The sequence below is a fragment of the Musca autumnalis genome, unplaced genomic scaffold (genome assembly GCF_047663935.1).
Source record: "Musca autumnalis isolate F117 unplaced genomic scaffold, ASM4766393v1 scaffold_1, whole genome shotgun sequence".
NCBI classification, from domain to species: Eukaryota; Metazoa; Arthropoda; class Insecta; order Diptera; family Muscidae; genus Musca; species Musca autumnalis.
Genome location: NW_027411644.1, coordinates 188258985 through 188280268, shown reverse-complemented (window position 1 = coordinate 188280268; position 21284 = coordinate 188258985). Strand labels below are relative to the sequence as shown.

Genomic DNA, 21284 nt, shown 5'->3' with positions numbered 1-21284 from the left:
TCCTGAATCATATGCTACAATGTGTGATGCATAGTTTTAGGCGCTAAAATACATATATGTTGTAAATAATTTTCGATTGCGAGAACAAAATGTTTTATACAATTTTGGATACTTTTTTGAAAAAAGGGTGCTTCTATAGACGCTTTCTGAAAGAATAGGTGCTTCTATGGACGCTTTGTGAATGAAAGGGTGCTTCTTAGACCCTTTATGAAACAGAGGGTGCTTCTTAGATATTTTGTGAAAGAAAGGGTGCTTCTGTAGTCCCTTTCTTCAAGAAAAATGTGCTTCTATAGCCCGTTTCTGCAAAAAAAAAATGTGCTTCTATAGCCCGTTTCTGCAAAAAAAAAATGTGCTGCTATAGCCCGTTTCTGTAAAAAAAATGTGCTTCTATAGCCCATTTCTGCAATAAAGGTGCTTCTTAGTCCCTTTCTGCAAGAAAAAGTGCTTTCCACAAGAAAGGTACTTTTTAGTCCATTTCTACAAGAAAGGTACTTTTTAGTCCCTTTCTCAAAGAAAGGGTGCTTCTACAGTCCCTTTCTCAAAGAAAGGGTGTTTCTATAGTCCCTTTCTCAAAGAAAGGGTTCTTCTAAGACGCTTTCTCAAAGAAGGTGTGCTGCTATAGTCCATTTCTCAAAGAACGGGTGCTTCTATAGTCCCTTTATCAAAGAAAGGGTGCCTCTATAGACCCTTTCTCAAAGAAAGGGTGCTTCTATAGTCCCTTTCTCAAAGAAAGGGTGCTTCTATAGTAACTTTCTCAAAGAAAGGATGCTTCTATAGTCCTTTTCTCAAAGAAAGGTTGCTTCTATAGTAATTTTCTCAAAGAAAGGGTGCTTCTATAGTGCTTTTATAGTCCCTTTCTCAAAGAAGGGGTGCATCTATAGTCACTTTCTCAAAGAAGGGGTGCTTCTATAGTCACTTTCTCAAAGAAGGGGTGCTTCTATAGTCCCTTTCTCAAGGAAAGGGTGCTTCTATAGTCCCTTTCTCAAGGAAAGGGTGCTTCTATAGTCCCTTTCTCAAAGAAAGGGTGCTTCTATAGTTCCTTTCTCAAAGAAAGGGTGCTTCTATAGTCCCTTTCTCAAAGAAAGGGTGCTTCTATAGTTCCTTTCTCAAAGAAAGAGTTCTTCTACAGTACCTTTCCCGAAGAAAGGGTGCTTCTATAGTCCCTTTCTCAAAGAAAGGGTGCTTCTATAGTCCCTTTCTTCAAGAAAGGGTGCTTCTATAGTCGCTTTCTGCAAGACAGGGTGTTTCTATAGTCCCTTTCTGCAAGACATGGTGTTTATATCGTCCCTTTCTGCAAGACATGGTGTTTCTATAGTCCCTTTCTGCAAGACATGGTGTTTATATAGTCCCTTTCTGCAAGGCATGGTGTTTATATAGTCCCTTTCTGCAAGACATGGTGTTTCTATAGTCCCTTTCTGCAAGACATGGTGTTTATATAGTCCCTTTCTTCAAGAAAAGACTGTTTCTATAGTCCCTTCAAGAAAAGGGTGCTTCCATAGTCCCATTCTGCAAGATAGTGTTCTTCTATAGTCCCTTTCCTCAAGAAAAGGGTGCTTCCATAGTCCCATTCTGCAAGAAAGGGTGCCTCTAAAGTCCCTTTCTTCCAGGAAAGGGTGCCACAATAGTCCCTTTCTTCAAGAAAAGGGTGCTTCCATAGTCCCATTCTGCAAGAAAGGGTGCTTCCATAGTCCCATTCTGCAAGAAAGAGTGCTTCTACAGTCCCTTTCCACAAGAAAGGTGCTTCTTAGTCCCTTTCTGCAAGAAAGAGTGCTTCTATAGTCCCTTTCTCAAAGAAAGAAAGCTTCTGTAGTCCCTTTTTCAAACAAAGGATGCTTCTATAGTCCCTTTCTCAAACAAAGGGCGCTTCTATAGTCCCTTTCTCAAAGAAATGATGCTTTTATAGTCCCTTTCTAAAATAAGGGGTACTTTTATAGTCCCTTTTTCAAAGAAAGGGTGCTTCTATAGTCTCTTTCTCAAAGAAAGGGTGCTTCTATAGTCCCTTTCTCAAAGAAAGGGTGCTTCTATAGTCCCTTTCTCAAAGAAAGGTTGCTTCTATAGTCCCTTTCTCAAAGAAAGGGTGCTTCTATAGTCCCTTTCTCAAAAAAAGGGTGCTTCTATAGTCCCTTTCTCAAAGAAAGGGTGCTTCTATAGTCCCTTTCTCAAAGAAAGGGTGCTTCTATAGTCCCTTTCTCAAAGAAAGGGTGCTTCTATAGTCCCTTTCTCAAAGAAAGGGTGCTTCTATAGTCCCTTTCTCAAAGAAAGGGTGCTTCTATAGTCCCTTTCTCAAAGAAAGGGTGCTTCTATAGTCCCTTTCTCAAAGAAAAGGTGCTTCTATAGTCCCTTTCTCAAAGAAAGGGTGCTTATATAGTCCCTTTCTCAAAGAAAGAGTGCTTCTATAGTCCCTTTCGGGAAGAAAGGGTGCTTCTATAGTCCCTTTCGGGAAGAAAGAGTGCTTCTATAGTCCCTTTCGGGAAGAAAGGGTGCTTCTATAGTCCCTTTCGGGAAGAAAGGGTGCTTCTATAGCCCCTTTCTCCAAGAAAGGTGCTTCTATCCCTTTCTCAAAGAAAGGTGGCTTCTATAGCCCCTTTTTCAAAGAAAGGTGGCTTCTATACTCCCTTTCTCAAAGAAAGGTGCTTCTATACTCCCTTTCTCAAAGAAAGGTGGCTTCAATAGTCCCTTCCTCAAAGAAAGGTGGCTTCTATAGTCCCTTTCTCAAAGAAAGGGTGCTTCTATAGTCCCTTTCTCAAAGAAAGGGTGCTTCTATAGCTCCTCTTTCTCAAAGAAAGGGTGATTCTATAGTCCCTTTCTCTTTCGGCAAGAAAGTGGGCTTCTATAGTCCCTTTCTCTTTCTGCAACAAAGTGGGCTTCTATAGTCCGTTGCTGCAAGAAAATGGGCTTCTATAGTCCCTTGCCCTTTCTGCAAGAAAGTGGGCTTCTATAGTCCCTTGCCCTTTCTACAAGGAAGTGGGCTTCTATAGTCCCTTGCCCTTACTACAAGAAAGTGGGCTTCTATACTCCCTTTCTGTAAGAAAGTGGGCTTCTATAGTTCCTTTCTGCAAGAAAGTGGGCTTCTATAGTCCTTTCCTGCAAGAAAGTGGGCTTCTATAGTCCCTTTCTGCAAGTAAGGGTGCTTCTATGGACCCTAGAAACCTTGAAAACCAAGCCCAAGCGTAATTAAATATTAGAACATTGTCCTTTATTTTAATCCCCTAAATATTGTCCTTTATACTTAAACTGTAATGTCCGAAACAATCTACTAATAATAACAACAACAATCACAAAAAACACATAACAAAGAACATTTCATTATGGGAATTAAATTACTCTTTGGGCGGTGGATATCATCAACGTTCTAGTAGTTAATTCGAGCTGTTTGACAATATGTTGACTAATAAGATTATTTGTTTGTCGATAAGTAATATAATTAAGTTGTTGTAAATGCCTTGTTGTTGCTTTTATTGTTATTATTAACATCGAAAAAAATAATATTCTTTCATTGAGTCATCATCACCGCATCATCCGCAACAACTCGATATTCTCCACAGAAAAAAACTGTACAGAGATAATATAAATCCACAAAACATTTTAATTAATTTTATTATTGTTTTCTTCTTCTTTCGTACAGTGGGTATACATCTGCCATGTATATCTATTATCACATATAGACATCAAAAACAAGTAACAAACAACAAGTAAATTGAATTGTATTGCAGTGGCAGCATCATTGCTACTGTCTTGTGGCACAGAGCCTAGGCAAAACGACCGGCGCCTGTTGCTACTGATTCCAGTGAACATACAAAAAAACGTTGCTCCAGAAGTTAGCTAACTTGCTAGTTGTTGGTGATACAAATCCAGTCAATATGCAATTATTTTATTCATTTCAACCGTTGTTGTAGCTGTTATTGGTGCAACACGTCCGCAATAAAAACTGAAAAAAAACTGCAAACAAGAACATTTACAAAAGACTTGCAACAAACACTACATGGCATTATTAGATTTCTTGTACTTCCTCATCTCATGAAGATGAGAATCAATAGATGCTTCTGTGTGACTGAAAAACTGGGTATTGAGTGATGAATACAATGGTATCCACTTTTTTCTCTTTAGTTATATGGCATGTATGCATATCCATATCAGCTTGTTAATATCTTGTTTAATGTGTGCTATGGGTATGCCACAAAGGATAGTTTTTGTTTGAGGGGTTACAACAACAAAAAGTCGGAATTTTTATTGGCTCGTTTTAAAGTACAGATAGATGCAAAAATTGTCGAGTCAATCGTACAAAAATTGTCTGAGATATTAGTGTTAGAAAAGGAAAATTCATTGTGGTTTTTTTAAATAGCAGTTTTGAATGCTGTGTCCACTGTAGCTCTAAAACTAGTTAGTCCTTAAGTGAGGGACTTATCTTAAAATTTTTGTTGCGGATTTATGGCGAAAAAATTGTCCATTATTTTCGTTAAAATCGTAATTTTCTCTTTGACAGTTAACCATTTTTATACCCTACACCACGCTGTGGTAAGGGGGATTATGTATTAGTGCATTTGTATGGAACATGCATAAGAAAAAGAGAGACTTTCTGTGTCGATTTATGCATGTCCGTCCGCAACGTACAGGTCGCATTTATTGTCCGATTTGGCTGAAAATTGGGAAAGATCATTTTTTAGACGTCGGAAGAACGCTATTGCATTTGGTGAAAATCGGTTCAAATTTGGATATAGCTCCCATATATATTTTTCGCCGATTTTAGGTATTTGATGAAATTTAGAACGTGTGACGGAATTAGGTCTATAGATAAATGTGCCAAATTATATGGAAATCGGTTTAGATTTGAATTAGCTCCCATATATATTTTCGGCCGATTTGAGGTATTTGATGCACCAAACACCCTATATCTGCCCAATTTTGATGCAATTTGGAACGTGTGACTGAATGAGGTCTATAGATAAATGCGCCAAATTATATCGAAATCTGTTCAGATTTGGATGTAGCTCCTATATATATTTTCGCCCTATTTGAGGTATTTGATGCACCAAACACCCTATATCTGCCCAATTTTGATGCAATTTGAAACGTGTGACTGAATGAGGTCTATAGATAAATGCGCCAAATTATATCGAAATCTGTTCAGATTTGGATATAGCTCCCATATATATTTTCGCCCGATTTGAGGTATTTTATGCACCGAAAACGCTACATTTGTTCAACTTTGATGAATCTTAGAATGTGCGATGGAGTTTGGTCTAGAAGTAACTACGCCAAATTTTATTGAATTCGGTTGAGATTTAGATATATCTCCCATATATACTTCGGCCGATTTGAGATATTTGATGCACCCAACAGTCTATATAAATCCAATTTTGTCCAAGAAATATATGTGCCAAATTATATTGAAATTGGTCTAGACTTGAAAATAGTCCCCATGTATTTCTTAAATATTCACAGTGGTGTTGGGTATCATATAGTAGGCCACGCCCGACTTTGATTCTTTCCTTACTGGTTTAATAAATGGATATTTTTAATTCCATATTGATCAACAAAAATATATGCTGATCGGTTTATTCGTTTTCGAGCTACGGTAGGCACCGCAAATTGCTTTAGCAAAAACAGTTTCGTAGGCGGGCAGAAAACTATGCAATATTTTTAACAAAAAAATTCCGATATGAAAATATAATTTTCTAAAAAAAAGTTTGGTAGATTATTGTAAAACCATCATGAAAAATGTTTTTTGTGCCTAATAAGTGGGTATAACCACCTCTTAATGCTTTATCGAACGTTTTGTGTGATATCCGACTCGTCTGCTCAAAGTCTGAAATTGTTTCCATCGTATCTGTCAGATTTCTGTTAAACTTAGTTTCCACAAAAGTTCAAAAATTTTCTGTAAAATGGTGTGAACGATTACTCTCGAAGGGAACAATTGATTTGGTCCAAACTTTGCACATCATCTTATTCCTTCCAGATGTATATTGGGCTCGAATATGAACTATATCGGACCACTCCTTCGGGTACCTTCCACACAAAATTCGGATATATGTGAGGAATTGCCAAGATAGAGTTGCTGAACGTATACATCCCGCAGAGAAATAGCTGTATCTCAGATTATGAGCCTGTAATTAGCCCGCTTTTGGAAGGTCATAATCGTCTGGTCCTGGGGGACTTTAATGCGTATCATGAGATATGTCATTCGGCCCTCGGAAACGGTCAAAGGGGTACAGCGCTGGCTGAGCAGATTAATAGCTCTATGTTTTGCCCGGGTAATGAGGACGGCCCTACCGGAATTAGAGGAGAGTATCTCTGTTCGCCAGACGATGGTCACCTGGACTGACAAATGACGTTACCTGGCAACCCGTCATTTCATTTGGATCAGACCATCTCCCCATAATTGTTTCCATTAGCAGACCACCCGATTTCATCACGCCGCACGTTCGTCAATCATTGGAAAGCTGATTGGCCGAGTTTCAGAGAGTTCACCAATCACCGCTTCAGAGAACTGCCCAATCATTCTGATGTTCGGGTAGCGGAAAGGACGTTCCGAGACATTATCACTGTTGCAGACGCTCGCCAGATCCCTGCTGGTCGAATACCCCAAGTAAGACCAAACTTCCCAGCAGAGGCGACGGGATTAACAAATGAGCGTGCTGAGCTTCGTCGAGCCAACCCCAATGACCACAGAGTCAGGGATCTGAACCCTGGAAGGATGGAAGATAGGACCTCAGACACGTTTGGCGACGTTACGCTGACTGACCCAAAGAGGTGCGCAAGTTAGTTCAATCGACAGTTTTTCGAGCACCCCGAGAGTGACATGGCGAAGAGGAGAATATTACGTCGCATCAGCTCTCTTCCTGCCGAGGATGATGATGTTGCGAATGATGGAATATCCATGGTAATGCTGAAGCAGCTGGATGAGCCGGGAGTAGAGTATCTTACTAAAGTTCTCAACTTGTCGCTTGTTCCCGAAGTCTGGAAAATAGGCAGGTGGTTGCAGGTGGTCCCGCTACTGAAGCCAGGCAAGGATGCCAGCAAAAGTGAATCGTACAGGCCTTAGTCCTCCCCAGTAGCAGGAATAGCTATCAAGTTGTCGATCATCTCCACATATATTTGTCAAGTACTCAACCAGATAGAACAGACCACATATAACGCGATAGGTCGGTCTGTGGTAAGCTATGCGGCTCCAGTTCAAACCGACCACCATCTGCTGGCTAGGCCCGACACATTCAGCCATATCAGGAAGGATATTCATGCTCTAGAGCGGGAGGTCCAACAATATAGGAGAGAACCCCTAGAACAACAGGCATATCATACAGTTTTAAATAGTATTCACACGGATGTAGTTGTTAAGGCCATAAGCATATATAGTGTGAATAAAGTCCTCGGAGTACTTCCCCCTTCTATCGCAGCTGATGTTTTGCAGTCGCCTAAATTTCTATTGGGCGGAAATCGACCGTGCCCTGCAAGACATCTGTCCAGTATGCGGCAAGGACCCGCCTCACACAAAACACCTTTTCAACTGTCCCGTCATGCAGCCACTTTCCTTGAACTTGACATGGACCTAGAGCCAGATTGAACATTGTTTCAACAAACCCAATTTCTAACTGCTTCGTACGAAAAAAGTTCGGTGTTTGTAGCAAAACTTGTTTTTGATTTTAATGTGGCTGGTAAATACAATATTTTTGCAAAATGGATATTTCTTTCGAAGTATTATTGGTTGTCTGATTAAATTAGCACTTAAACGATTCGCCAAAAAAATCGCAAATTTGCACTTAAACGATTGGCAGCTAAGTTTAAGGTTCGTAAAAAATGTAATCATGACCACACCACATAAACATTGTATTTAGCAGCCAATAATATTAAGAAAGAAATACCAATCTTTAACAAAATTTGTATTTATCAGCCACAAAATATAAAAACTGAAAAGAAGTTTTGCGATAGTTGGCACACACAAATACCAAACTTTTTGTACGAAACAGTTCGAAATCTGATTTGTTGCTCATATATACACAATATATATGAGCAACAAATCAGATTTCCAACTGTTTTGTACAAAAAGTTTGGTATTTGAGTGTGAGACAACTATCGCAAAACTTCTTTTCGGTTTTTATATTTTGTGGCTTGTACATACAAATTTTGTTAATGATTGATATTTCTTTCTTAATATTAATGGCTGCTAAATACAATTCGTTCCAAATGGATTTGCTGATTGATTGACCAGAAAACTTAAATTTGCACTTAAACAATTGGCAGCTAAATTAAATATAATGTATTTGCATTCATCGCATTCGCACCTATAGTAGGCAAAAAAATATCGTCGTTTTTTCGGAAACAACCATAATTAAGACATAAATTAAGCCAAAAAGGAACTTACCATTACGTGAAACATCCAGTTCCACAAGATTTTCAAAATGTTGTATATCCGGAGGCAAACGAGCAATTTCATTGTCACTTAAGCCCAATTTCCGTAAGCGATGGAGTCTGAAGAAGTTCTGTAAATAGAGACAAGAAACAAACAAAGGAAAACAAACATGAATTAATAAAATTTCTCTCGAAAAAAACAACAACAAAAACAAAAAAAAAACAGAATAGAAATAAAGCCACAAAATGTAGGGCGGACAACATTAGCTGCTTGAACTTGTTGCACGATTTGTGTGCAACAAGCAAAACAGAAAAAAACAAAGGCCAAAGAATCAAAGACAAAACATAATCTTTCTTCATCAGCGTCATCAACGTTGTCATAGCAACGAAGAAAATGCCTGACTGACTGACAAACACATCACGAATGTGCAAGAAGTAAAACAAAAGGAACACCAAACAGAAAATCATTTCGGTTTTGGGGAAAAAGAAAGAAAGTGTTGTCCCCTTTCCTTAAAATTAACCCCGAAAGAAAAAAAGAAAACCTAAAGAAGATTTTTTGTTATTTGTAATGTTCAAAAGAGATGAAGCTATAACGCCATAGAATGGAAATCCATTAGGGTTTGGAGTACCTGCCTGCCTGACTGGATGACTGGGTCCTCTAGACTGTTGCATGCTCTATTGCACCAAGAATATTACATTGCCTTTATCTAGTAACAATTTAGTTTGGTTTTTTTACGGACCGAGTGAGTGACTGACTTACTGACTGACAGATAGACAAAGTGACAATGACGGCCGGCATTGCCGTTGGTGGTGAAGGTGGTGGCGGTTGTGATGCTATGACTAAGTGCCAGTGTCAGACTGCATATTGAGGAGTAATAAATTTACAATTTCATGCCATTTGTAACAATGAAATATTAAAGTACAACATGCTGTGCTCCATGCCCCTCTCGCTACACCTGCCAACATATTGCGTCCCCTGCCCATCTACATATCTCTTTTTATTCTGGCTTTAGTTACAAGAAACAAGCAATATTTACTTTCAAATTGGCCATAGGTGAATGTAATGGATGAGTTAGATAGAGAGATGAAGGTGGTTTTGGTGGTGCAGCACCATCGTCATCATCATCCAGAAGACCTACATCTGCAAGCACCAATGCACGATGATGACGAAGTCATTGCTGCCAGAGTAGAGACGACAAAAGTCACTATTGTGGTAAGTTGGAGATGCCGCCAACGAAGCAGCTAGTTGCTGTTGTTCTTCTTGCTACTCAAGTGAACAGATCATGGCTTAGAGGTTGTAGTGGATGATCATATTACCATGTCTTTCACTAAAGTGAAATAAAAGGTGGGTAATTTAATTCAAGTTTAGGGTATCAATGGCAAAGGCCTTCCTACTGCTCTCCCCCCACAATTCCCCAAATGGACCACCACAATTGATTGCTTGTGCAGCAGCAGGGGAAGCAATGTTAACATTCACAAACGTTGGATGTAAAAGGTGTTACAGATTACTTTTCCATACTTTGGCATCAACTCTTTTCCCACCCTCCTCCTCTCTAACGCTCCAAAATGTTGAAATATTTTTTGCAACCGTTAAATGACTTTCAAATGATGACGATCCATTTATTAAAATCACGAATTCTATTTTTTTTTTTCTTTTCGTTCCTATGGTTGATGGTTTTAATTCGCTTATTGCCATTTAATCGCCATGTAGTTGGTGTTCTTGATTCCATTTTATTAGAGCAAAATAGAAAGGTCCTCCTCACATCATAGAGGCTAAAACAAAACAAAAAATCCTAAAATGATTGCAAATCTAAATTTGCCGAAGATTAATTGCCTTCTAGAGGATACGGGAGAATATTAGTTGAACGAATTGACGGAACAAGAAGAAAGAAAAGCATGAAATTGAATGATTAAAGTATAGCGTGAGAAATGAAAGTAGTTCTACCTTTTTTGCTTAAATAAGTGTAGTGTAATCCGGCAAAACCGAGACGTTGTTGTATTTGACACTGTCACTAATCAGGCATGAATTTTTCTTTATGTCCTGACTTTCATTTCCGCATTATTGTAAATATTAAGAGTGACATACCTGCAGTTTTTAGTGACACATAAGATTATTGAAGGTAATGCAAAAGCTTTTATTGCAAATGTCAAGGTTTGGTATATACATACTATACGGATCTTCGAATAAAATAAAGATGTGCACCATAAAATCCCACGACACATGCTTAAAATCGATACAGAGGAGAGTACATACGTAGAGCTTTAATAAAAACCCTTATACCCTGCTCCACCATGTTAATAAGTAATAATAAGTTAATTTTGGCCGAAAAGTTTGCATCGTACCAAAATAATGGCGCAAGACCCAACTATTGTTGTGCCGACTTACTTCTCTCCGCATTCACCGCCATGTCCTATATACTATTCCTTCAGTTACCGACCAAAATAGCTGATGGGCACGATAGGTGCTTATAATGCCAACTCGTTTTTACTTAAATTTAGTTGAAGGCGGCCACATCTATTTTAGCGTCGTGATCATACCATAACAGTAAAATTGCTCCTACTGGAAGCCAATACTTCTACAGGTAGGGCCCCGAAATGTTTATTATATTGTGCCACACTTTCATACATCTCACCCACTTAACTGCTCGTTTAGCCATTTTAATTTTTCTTTTAATTTTTTCTTATGTTTTTATTTTTGTTATGTTTGTTTTATTATTTTTTAGTTTTTAATATTTTATTATTTTTATTTTTGTTGTCGTCTATTCTGTTAATTTTGTTCATATTTTAGTATTCATTTATTATTTGATTTATTTTTAATTAAAAAAATGTTAAAAAAAAATTAAAAGATGACAGAAATCGAAAAATGACGAAAGTTCAATTTTATGGATTTTTGTATCTGGAAAATGTAAATTCAATAGAACAGTGCCTGAAATCCGAAGCGTTTTGCAATAAATTAAAAAAATAAAAATAAAGTTTTATAAATTCGTTTCTTTTCTTGATTTTTTTTTTTATACCCTCCACCATTGTATGGAGGGTATATTAAGTTTGTTTGTAAAACATCGAACTAATCATTTTCGACCATATAAAGTATACATATATATTCTTGATCAGTATAAAATTCTAAGACGATCTAGCTATGTATGTCCGTCTGTCCGTCTGTTGTAATCACTCTAGCGTTCGCAATAATTGAGCTAGAGCGCTATTTTTTGCACCCGAGTGTCTTTTTTCCATAGGCAGGTCAAGTTCGAAGATGGGCTATATCCGACCACTTTTTGGTATTGCCCCATATAACGGTATCTCCTGATTTTCGGTATTTTGGGGATTTTAGCTACATTTTTTTACCAAACTACCTGTAATTTCACGTTTGGCGTTCCCAGTGGTCACAAAATATCTCCACTAAACACCGTCAACATAGGTCCATGTTTTGGTATACGGTACCTCCCGATTTTCGGTATTTTGAAGATTTTAGCTACAATTTTTGACCAAACTAACTGTAATTTGACAGTTGAGGTTCCTAGTAATCACAAAACATTTCCATCTAAAACTTTCAACATAGGTCCATGTTTTGGTGTAGCGGCTACACTGTAGCCCCCATATAACGGTACCTCCAGATTTTTGGTATTTTGAGGATTTTAGCTAAAATTGTTCACCGAACTACTTGTAATTTCACTTTTGGGGTTCCAAGTGGTCACAAAATATCACCTTCAAAAACTATGAACAGAGGTCTACGTTTTGGAATAGCCCCATATAACGTTACCTACCGATTTTCGGTATTTTGAGGATTGTAGCTACATTTTGCTAACGAACTGCCTGTAATTTGCCGTTTGAGGTTACCAGTGGTCACAAAACATCTACAAAAAACTGTCAATATAGGTCCATGTTTTTGTACAGCCACGCCCGTTTTTTTATACCGTTTGGTATAGCCCCCATATAACGGTCCCTCCCCATTTTCGGTATTTTTGACCCAACTATCTATAATTCGAAAAACTGTCCCCATAGATACATGTGTTGGTAGAGTCCCCATATAACGGTATCTCCCGATTTTCGTTTTTTTATTTTAGCTACAATTTTTGATCGAAGTATCCGCGATTCGACATTCGAGTTTTCTAGAGGTCACAAAACTTCTCCACCAAAAACATAGGTCCATATTTTGATTTAGCACCATATAAGGTTCCCGACCGATTGAATACATATTTTATGATTTTTATACCTTACTAGCGGAACCGGCGAACTTCGTCTCGCTATTAAGGAATAAAATTTCATACAAAAGCTCAATTTTCGATTTTTCCAATTTTCCGACTTTTCTAGAGAGATTTTCCAAAATGTTCTTCCGTAAAGACCTTCTCCTCGAAAATACGAATAACTGACAAAAAATTTTACAGAAATCGGCCTAGCCGTTCTCATTTTATGAATTACTATACATTTTTTACACCAATTTTATATATATAGATTTAGGTATAAGTGGTCACGAAATATCTCCTCCTAAAATTGTGGACAAGAAAAATAATTATTCCGATTTACTTCAGAATATTTTATGGTGGAGGATATAAAAAGTTCGGCCCGGCCGAACTTAACACTTTTTTACTTGTTTTTTTTTTTTAATTGATTTTGTATTATTCTTAATTTTGTATTATTTGTTTAATTTTATATTATTTTTTTTATTATATGTTATACGTACACGGTGCTCTTGAAACAATTTTAAATGGAAGGTGCTTACACATCGGAAGTTTTTGCGGATTCTGAAACTACAATGTTCATAGATGAGAACAATCAAAAAACAAAAAAATCGCCGGAGCGCTTTTTAAATAAATCGCGATTTAAGTTGACATTTTTAATGGGTGTGAAGATAAAAACGATTTTAACTAGCGGAGACAAAAACCACAATGGTGGTGGTATAACAATATAACAGTTGTATAACAGATTCGTATAACAGTTGTAAAAACGATTTTGAAAAACGATTTTCATGGATATTTGTATGTTTTAGAAGATTACTCAGAATAAAAAAAAAAAAATAAGCACATGCATAGCACTAAGTATTTTATTGTGGATATTTTGAGAAAATTGGAAATTTTTGGAGAAGATTAAACAAAATGGACCGATGATTAAATGCCTTCATGTATGGGATGGACCTATTGAGGGGCCCTCTAGGAAAAATTTATGAACCCTGCGGATATATGGAGGGCACCGTTAAATAGGGTATTGAGAGCACTTTAAGACTATATTTATTTCAATACATGATGATTGTAGAAATTTTGAAATATTGACCGTTTATGAAAACACTCTATATTTGTGGGTGGACCTATTGAGGGGCCCTCTAGGAAAAATTTATGAACCCTGCGGATATATGGAGGGCACCGTTAAATAGGGTATTGAGAGCACTATAAGACTATATTTATTTCAATACATGATGATTGTAGAAATTTTGAAATATTGACCGTTTATGAAAACACTCTATATTTGGGGGTGGACCTATTGAGGGGCCCTCTAGGAAAAATTTATGAACCCTGCGGATATATGGAGGGCACCGTTAAATAGGGTATTGAGAGCACTTTAAGACTATATTTATTTCAATACATGATGATTGTAGAAATTTTGAAATATTGACCGTTTATGAAAACACTCTATATTTGTGGGTGGACCTATTGAGGGGCCCTCTAGGAAAAATTTATGAACCCTGCGGACATATGGAGGGCACCGTTAAATAGGGTATTGAGAGCACTATAAGACTATATTTATTTCAATACATGATGATTGTAGAAATTTTGAAATATTGACCGTTTATGAAAACACTCTATATTTGGGGGTGGACCTATTGAGGGGCCCTCTAGGAAAAATTTATGAACCCTGCGGATATATGGAGGGCACCGTTAAATAGGGTATTGAGAGCACTTTAAGACTATATTTATTTCAATACATGATGATTGTAGAAATTTTGAAATATTGACCGTTTATGAAAACACTCTATATTTGTGGGTGGACCTATTGAGGGGCCCTCTAGGAAAAATTTATGAACCCTGCGGATATATGGAGGGCACCGTTAAATAGGGTATTGAGAGCACTATAAGACTATATTTATTTCAATACATGATGATTGTAGAAATTTTGAAATATTGACCGTTTATGAAAACACTCTGTATTTGGGGGTGGACCTATTGAGGGGCCCTCTAGGAAAAATTTATGAACCCTGCGGATATATGGAGGGCACCGTTGAATAGGGTATTGAGAGCACTATAAGACTATATTTATTTCAATACATGATGATTGTAGAAATTTTGAAATATTGACCGTTTATGAAAACACTCTATATTTGTGGGTGGACCTATTGAGGGGCCCTCTAGGAAAAATTTATGAACCCTGCGGATATATGGAGGGCACCGTTAAATAGGGTATTGAGAGCACTATAAGACTATATTTATTTCAATACATGATGATTGTAGAAATTTTGAAATATTGACCGTTTATGAAAACACTCTATATTTGGGGGTGGACCTATTGAGGGGCCCTCTAGGAAAAATTTATGAACCCTGCGGATATATGGAGGGCACCGTTAAATAGGGTATTGAGAGCACTATAAGACTATATTTATTTCAATACATGATGATTGTAGAAATTTTGAAATATTGACCGTTTATGAAAACACTCTATATTTGTGGGTGGACCTATTGAGGGGCCCTCTAGGAAAAATTTATGAACCCTGCGGATATATGGAGGGCACCGTTAAATAGGGTATTGAGAGCACTATAAGACTATATTTATTTCAATACATGATGATTGTAGAAATTTTGAAATATTGACCGTTTATGAAAACACTCTATATTTGGGGGTGGACCTATTGAGGGGCCCTCTAGGAAAAATTTATGAACCCTGCGGATATATGGAGGGCACCGTTAAATAGGGTATTGAGAGCACTTTAAGACTATATTTATTTCAATACATGATGATTGTAGAAATTTTGAAATATTGACCGTTTATGAAAACACTCTATATTTGTGGGTGGACCTATTGAGGGGCCCTCTAGGAAAAATTTATGAACCCTGCGGACATATGGAGGGCACCGTTAAATAGGGTATTGAGAGCACTATAAGACTATATTTATTTCAATACATGATGATTGTAGAAATTTTGAAATATTGACCGTTTATGAAAACACTCTATATTTGGGGGTGGACCTATTGAGGGGCCCTCTAGGAAAAATTTATGAACCCTGCGGATATATGGAGGGCACCGTTAAATAGGGTATTGAGAGCACTTTAAGACTATATTTATTTCAATACATGATGATTGTAGAAATTTTGAAATATTGACCGTTTATGAAAACACTCTATATTTGTGGGTGGACCTATTGAGGGGCCCTCTAGGAAAAATTTATGAACCCTGCGGATATATGGAGGGCACCGTTAAATAGGGTATTGAGAGCACTATAAGACTATATTTATTTCAATACATGATGATTGTAGAAATTTTGAAATATTGACCGTTTATGAAAACACTCTGTATTTGGGGGTGGACCTATTGAGGGGCCCTCTAGGAAAAATTTATGAACCCTGCGGATATATGGAGGGCACCGTTGAATAGGGTATTGAGAGCACTATAAGACTATATTTATTTCAATACATGATGATTGTAGAAATTTTGAAATATTGACCGTTTATGAAAACACTCTATATTTGTGGGTGGACCTATTGAGGGGCCCTCTAGGAAAAATTTATGAACCCTGCGGATATATGGAGGGCACCGTTAAATAGGGTATTGAGAGCACTATAAGACTATATTTATTTCAATACATGATGATTGTAGAAATTTTGAAATATTGACCGTTTATGAAAACACTCTATATTTGGGGGTGGACCTATTGAGGGGCCCTCTAGGAAAAATTTATGAACCCTGCGGATATATGGAGGGCACCGTTAAATAGGGTATTGAGAGCACTTTAAGACTATATTTATTTCAATACATGATGATTGTAGAAATTTTGAAATATTGACCGTTTATGAAAACACTCTATATTTGTGGGTGGACCTATTGAGGGGCCCTCTAGGAAAAATTTATGAACCCTGCGGATATATGAAGGGCACCGTTAAATAGGGTATTGAGAGCACTTTAAGACTATATTTATTTCAATACATGATGATTGTAGAAATTTTGAAATATTGACCGTTTATGAAAACACTCTATATTTGGGGGTTCACCTATTGAGGGGCCCTCTAGGAAAAATTTATGAACCCTGCGGATATATGGAGGGCACCGTTAAATATGGCATTGAGAGCACTTTAAGACTATATTTATTTCAATACATGATGATTGTAGAAATTTTAAAATATTGACCGTTTATGAAAACACTCTATATTTGTGGGTGGACCTATTGAGGGGCCCTCTAGGAAAAATTTATGAACCCTGCGGATATATGGAGGGCACCGTTAAATAGGGTATTGAGAGCACTTTAAGACTATATTTATTTCAATACATGATGATTGTAGAAATTTTAAAATATTGACCGTTTATGAAAACACTCTATATTTGTGGGTGGACCTATTGAGGGGCCCTCTAGGAAAAATTTATGAACCCTGCGGATATATGGAGGGCACCGTTAAATAGGGTATTGAGAGCACTTTAAGACTATATTTATTTCAATACATGATGATTGTAGAAATTTTAAAATATTGACCGTTTATGAAAACACTCTATATTTGTGGGTGGACCTATTGAGGGGCCCTCTAGGAAAAATTTATGAACCCTGCGGATATATGGAGGGCACCGTTAAATAGGGTATTGAGAGCACTTTAAGACTATATTTATTTCAATACATGATGATTGTAGAAATTTTGAAATATTGACCGTTTATGAAAACACTCTATATTTGTGGGTGGACCTATTGAGGGGCCCTCTAGGAAAAATTTATGAACCCTGCGGATATATGGAGGGCACCGTTAAATAGGGTATTGAGAGCACTATAAGACTATATTTATTTCAATACATGATGATTGTAGAAATTTTGAAATATTGACCGTTTATGAAAACACTCTATATTTGGGGGTGGACCTATTGAGGGGCCCTCTAGGAAAAATTTATGAACCCTGCGGATATATGGAGGGCACCGTTAAATAGGGTATTGAGAGCACTTTAAGACTATATTTATTTCAATACATGATGATTGTAGAAATTTTGAAATATTGACCGTTTATGAAAACACTCTATATTTGTGGGTGGACCTATTGAGGGGCCCTCTAGGAAAAATTTATGAACCCTGCGGACATATGGAGGGCACCGTTAAATAGGGTATTGAGAGCACTATAAGACTATATTTATTTCAATACATGATGATTGTAGAAATTTTGAAATATTGACCGTTTATGAAAACACTCTATATTTGGGGGTGGACCTATTGAGGGGCCCTCTAGGAAAAATTTATGAACCCTGCGGATATATGGAGGGCACCGTTAAATAGGGTATTGAGAGCACTTTAAGACTATATTTATTTCAATACATGATGATTGTAGAAATTTTGAAATATTGACCGTTTATGAAAACACTCTATATTTGTGGGTGGACCTATTGAGGGGCCCTCTAGGAAAAATTTATGAACCCTGCGGATATATGGAGGGCACCGTTAAATAGGGTATTGAGAGCACTATAAGACTATATTTATTTCAATACATGATGATTGTAGAAATTTTGAAATATTGACCGTTTATGAAAACACTCTGTATTTGGGGGTGGACCTATTGAGGGGCCCTCTAGGAAAAATTTATGAACCCTGCGGATATATGGAGGGCACCGTTGAATAGGGTATTGAGAGCACTATAAGACTATATTTATTTCAATACATGATGATTGTAGAAATTTTGAAATATTGACCGTTTATGAAAACACTCTATATTTGTGGGTGGACCTATTGAGGGGCCCTCTAGGAAAAATTTATGAACCCTGCGGATATATGGAGGGCACCGTTAAATAGGGTATTGAGAGCACTATAAGACTATATTTATTTCAATACATGATGATTGTAGAAATTTTGAAATATTGACCGTTTATGAAAACACTCTATATTTGGGGGTGGACCTATTGAGGGGCCCTCTAGGAAAAATTTATGAACCCTGCGGATATATGGAGGGCACCGTTAAATAGGGTATTGAGAGCACTATAAGACTATATTTATTTCAATACATGATGATTGTAGAAATTTTGAAATATTGACCGTTTATGAAAACACTCTATATTTGTGGGTGGACCTATTGAGGGGCCCTCTAGGAAAAATTTATGAACCCTGCGGATATATGGAGGGCACCGTTAAATAGGGTATTGAGAGCACTATAAGACTATATTTATTTCAATACATGATGATTGTAGAAATTTTGAAATATTGACCGTTTATGAAAACACTCTATATTTGGGGGTGGACCTATTGAGGGGCCCTCTAGGAAAAATTTATGAACCCTGCGGATATATGGAGGGCACCGTTAAATAGGGTATTGAGAGCACTTTAAGACTATATTTATTTCAATACATGATGATTGTAGAAATTTTGAAATATTGACCGTTTATGAAAACACTCTATATTTGTGGGTGGACCTATTGAGGGGCCCTCTAGGAAAAATTTATGAACCCTGCGGACATATGGAGGGCACCGTTAAATAGGGTATTGAGAGCACTATAAGACTATATTTATTTCAATACATGATGATTGTAGAAATTTTGAAATATTGACCGTTTATGAAAACACTCTATATTTGGGGGTGGACCTATTGAGGGGCCCTCTAGGAAAAATTTATGAACCCTGCGGATATATGGAGGGCACCGTTAAATAGGGTATTGAGAGCACTTTAAGACTATATTTATTTCAATACATGATGATTGTAGAAATTTTGAAATATTGACCGTTTATGAAAACACTCTATATTTGTGGGTGGACCTATTGAGGGGCCCTCTAGGAAAAATTTATGAACCCTGCGGATATATGGAGGGCACCGTTAAATAGGGTATTGAGAGCACTATAAGACTATATTTATTTCAATACATGATGATTGTAGAAATTTTGAAATATTGACCGTTTATGAAAACACTCTGTATTTGGGGGTGGACCTATTGAGGGGCCCTCTAGGAAAAATTTATGAACCCTGCGGATATATGGAGGGCACCGTTGAATAGGGTATTGAGAGCACTATAAGACTATATTTATTTCAATACATGATGATTGTAGAAATTTTGAAATATTGACCGTTTATGAAAACACTCTATATTTGTGGGTGGACCTATTGAGGGGCCCTCTAGGAAAAATTTATGAACCCTGCGGATATATGGAGGGCACCGTTAAATAGGGTATTGAGAGCACTATAAGACTATATTTATTTCAATACATGATGATTGTAGAAATTTTGAAATATTGACCGTTTATGAAAACACTCTATATTTGGGGGTGGACCTATTGAGGGGCCCTCTAGGAAAAATTTATGAACCCTGCGGATATATGGAGGGCACCGTTAAATAGGGTATTGAGAGCACTTTAAGACTATATTTATTTCAATACATGATGATTGTAGAAATTTTGAAATATTGACCGTTTATGAAAACACTCTATATTTGTGGGTGGACCTATTGAGGGGCCCTCTAGGAAAAATTTATGAACCCTGCGGATATATGAAGGGCACCGTTAAATAGGGTATTGAGAGCACTTTAAGACTATATTTATTTCAATACATGATGATTGTAGAAATTTTGAAATATTGACCGTTTATGAAAACACTCTATATTTGGGGGTTCACCTATTGAGGGGCCCTCTAGGAAAAATTTATGAACCCTGCGGATATATGGAGGGCACCGTTAAATATGGCATTGAGAGCACTTTAAGACTATATTTATTTCAATACATGATGATTGTAGAAATTTTAAAATATTGACCGTTTATGAAAACACTCTATATTTGTGGGTGGACCTATTGAGGGGCCCTCTAGGAAAAATTTATGAACCCTGCGGATATATGGAGGGCACCGTTAAATAGGGTATTGAGAGCACTTTAAGACTATATTTATTTCAATACATGATGATTGTAGAAATTTTAAAATATTGACCGTTTATGAAAACACTCTATATTTGTGGGTGGACCTATTGAGGGGCCCTCTAGGAAAAATTTATGAACCCTGCGGATATATGGAGGGCACCGTTAAATAGGGTATTGAGAGCACTTTAAGACTATATTTATTTCAATACATGATGATTGTAGAAATTTTAAAATATTGACCGTTTATGAAAACACTCTATATTTGTGGGTGGACCTATTGAGGGGCCCTCTAGGAAAAATTTATGAACCCTGCGGATATATGGAGGGCACCGTTAAATAGGGTATTGAGAGCACTTTAAGACTATATTTATTTCAATACATGATGATTGTAGAAATTTTGAAATATTGACCGTTTATGAAAACACTCTATATTTGTGGGTGGACCTATTGAGGGGCCCTCTAGGAAAAATTTATGAACCCTGCGGATATATGGAGGGCACCGTTAAATAGGGTATTGAGAGCACTTTAAGACTATATTTATTTCAATACATGATGATTGTAGAAATTTTGAAATATTGACCGTTTATGAAAACACTCTATATTTGTGGGTGGACCTATTGAGGGGCCCTCTAGGAAAAATTTATGAACCCTGCGGATATATGGAGGGCACCGTTAAATAGGGTATTGAGAGCACTATAAGACTATATTTATTTCAATACATGATGATTGTAGAAATTTTGAAATATTGACCGTTTATGAAAACACTCTATATTTGGGGGTGGACCTATTGAGGGGCCCTCTAGGAAAAATTTATGAACCCTGCGGATATATGGAGGGCACCGTTAAATAGGGTATTGAGAGCACTTTAAGACTATATTTATTTCAATACATGATGATTGTAGAAATTTTGAAATATTGACCGTTTATGAAAACACTCTATATT

General features: G+C 37.0%; 1 protein-coding gene across 25 annotated transcripts in view; it reads right to left on the bottom strand.

Annotated features, from left to right (window-relative positions):
• The window catches only part of LOC141388847 (protein lap4-like), a 667534-nt gene that overhangs the window by 540274 nt on the left and 105976 nt on the right, over nucleotides 1-21284 (bottom strand). For all 25 annotated transcript variants that reach the window (XM_073959312.1, XM_073959313.1, XM_073959314.1 and 22 more), the window contains exon 3: nucleotides 8360-8477. In XM_073959312.1, coding sequence (XP_073815413.1) covers nucleotides 8360-8477 — 118 coding nt within the window. The remainder of the gene's footprint in view (nucleotides 1-8359; nucleotides 8478-21284) is intronic.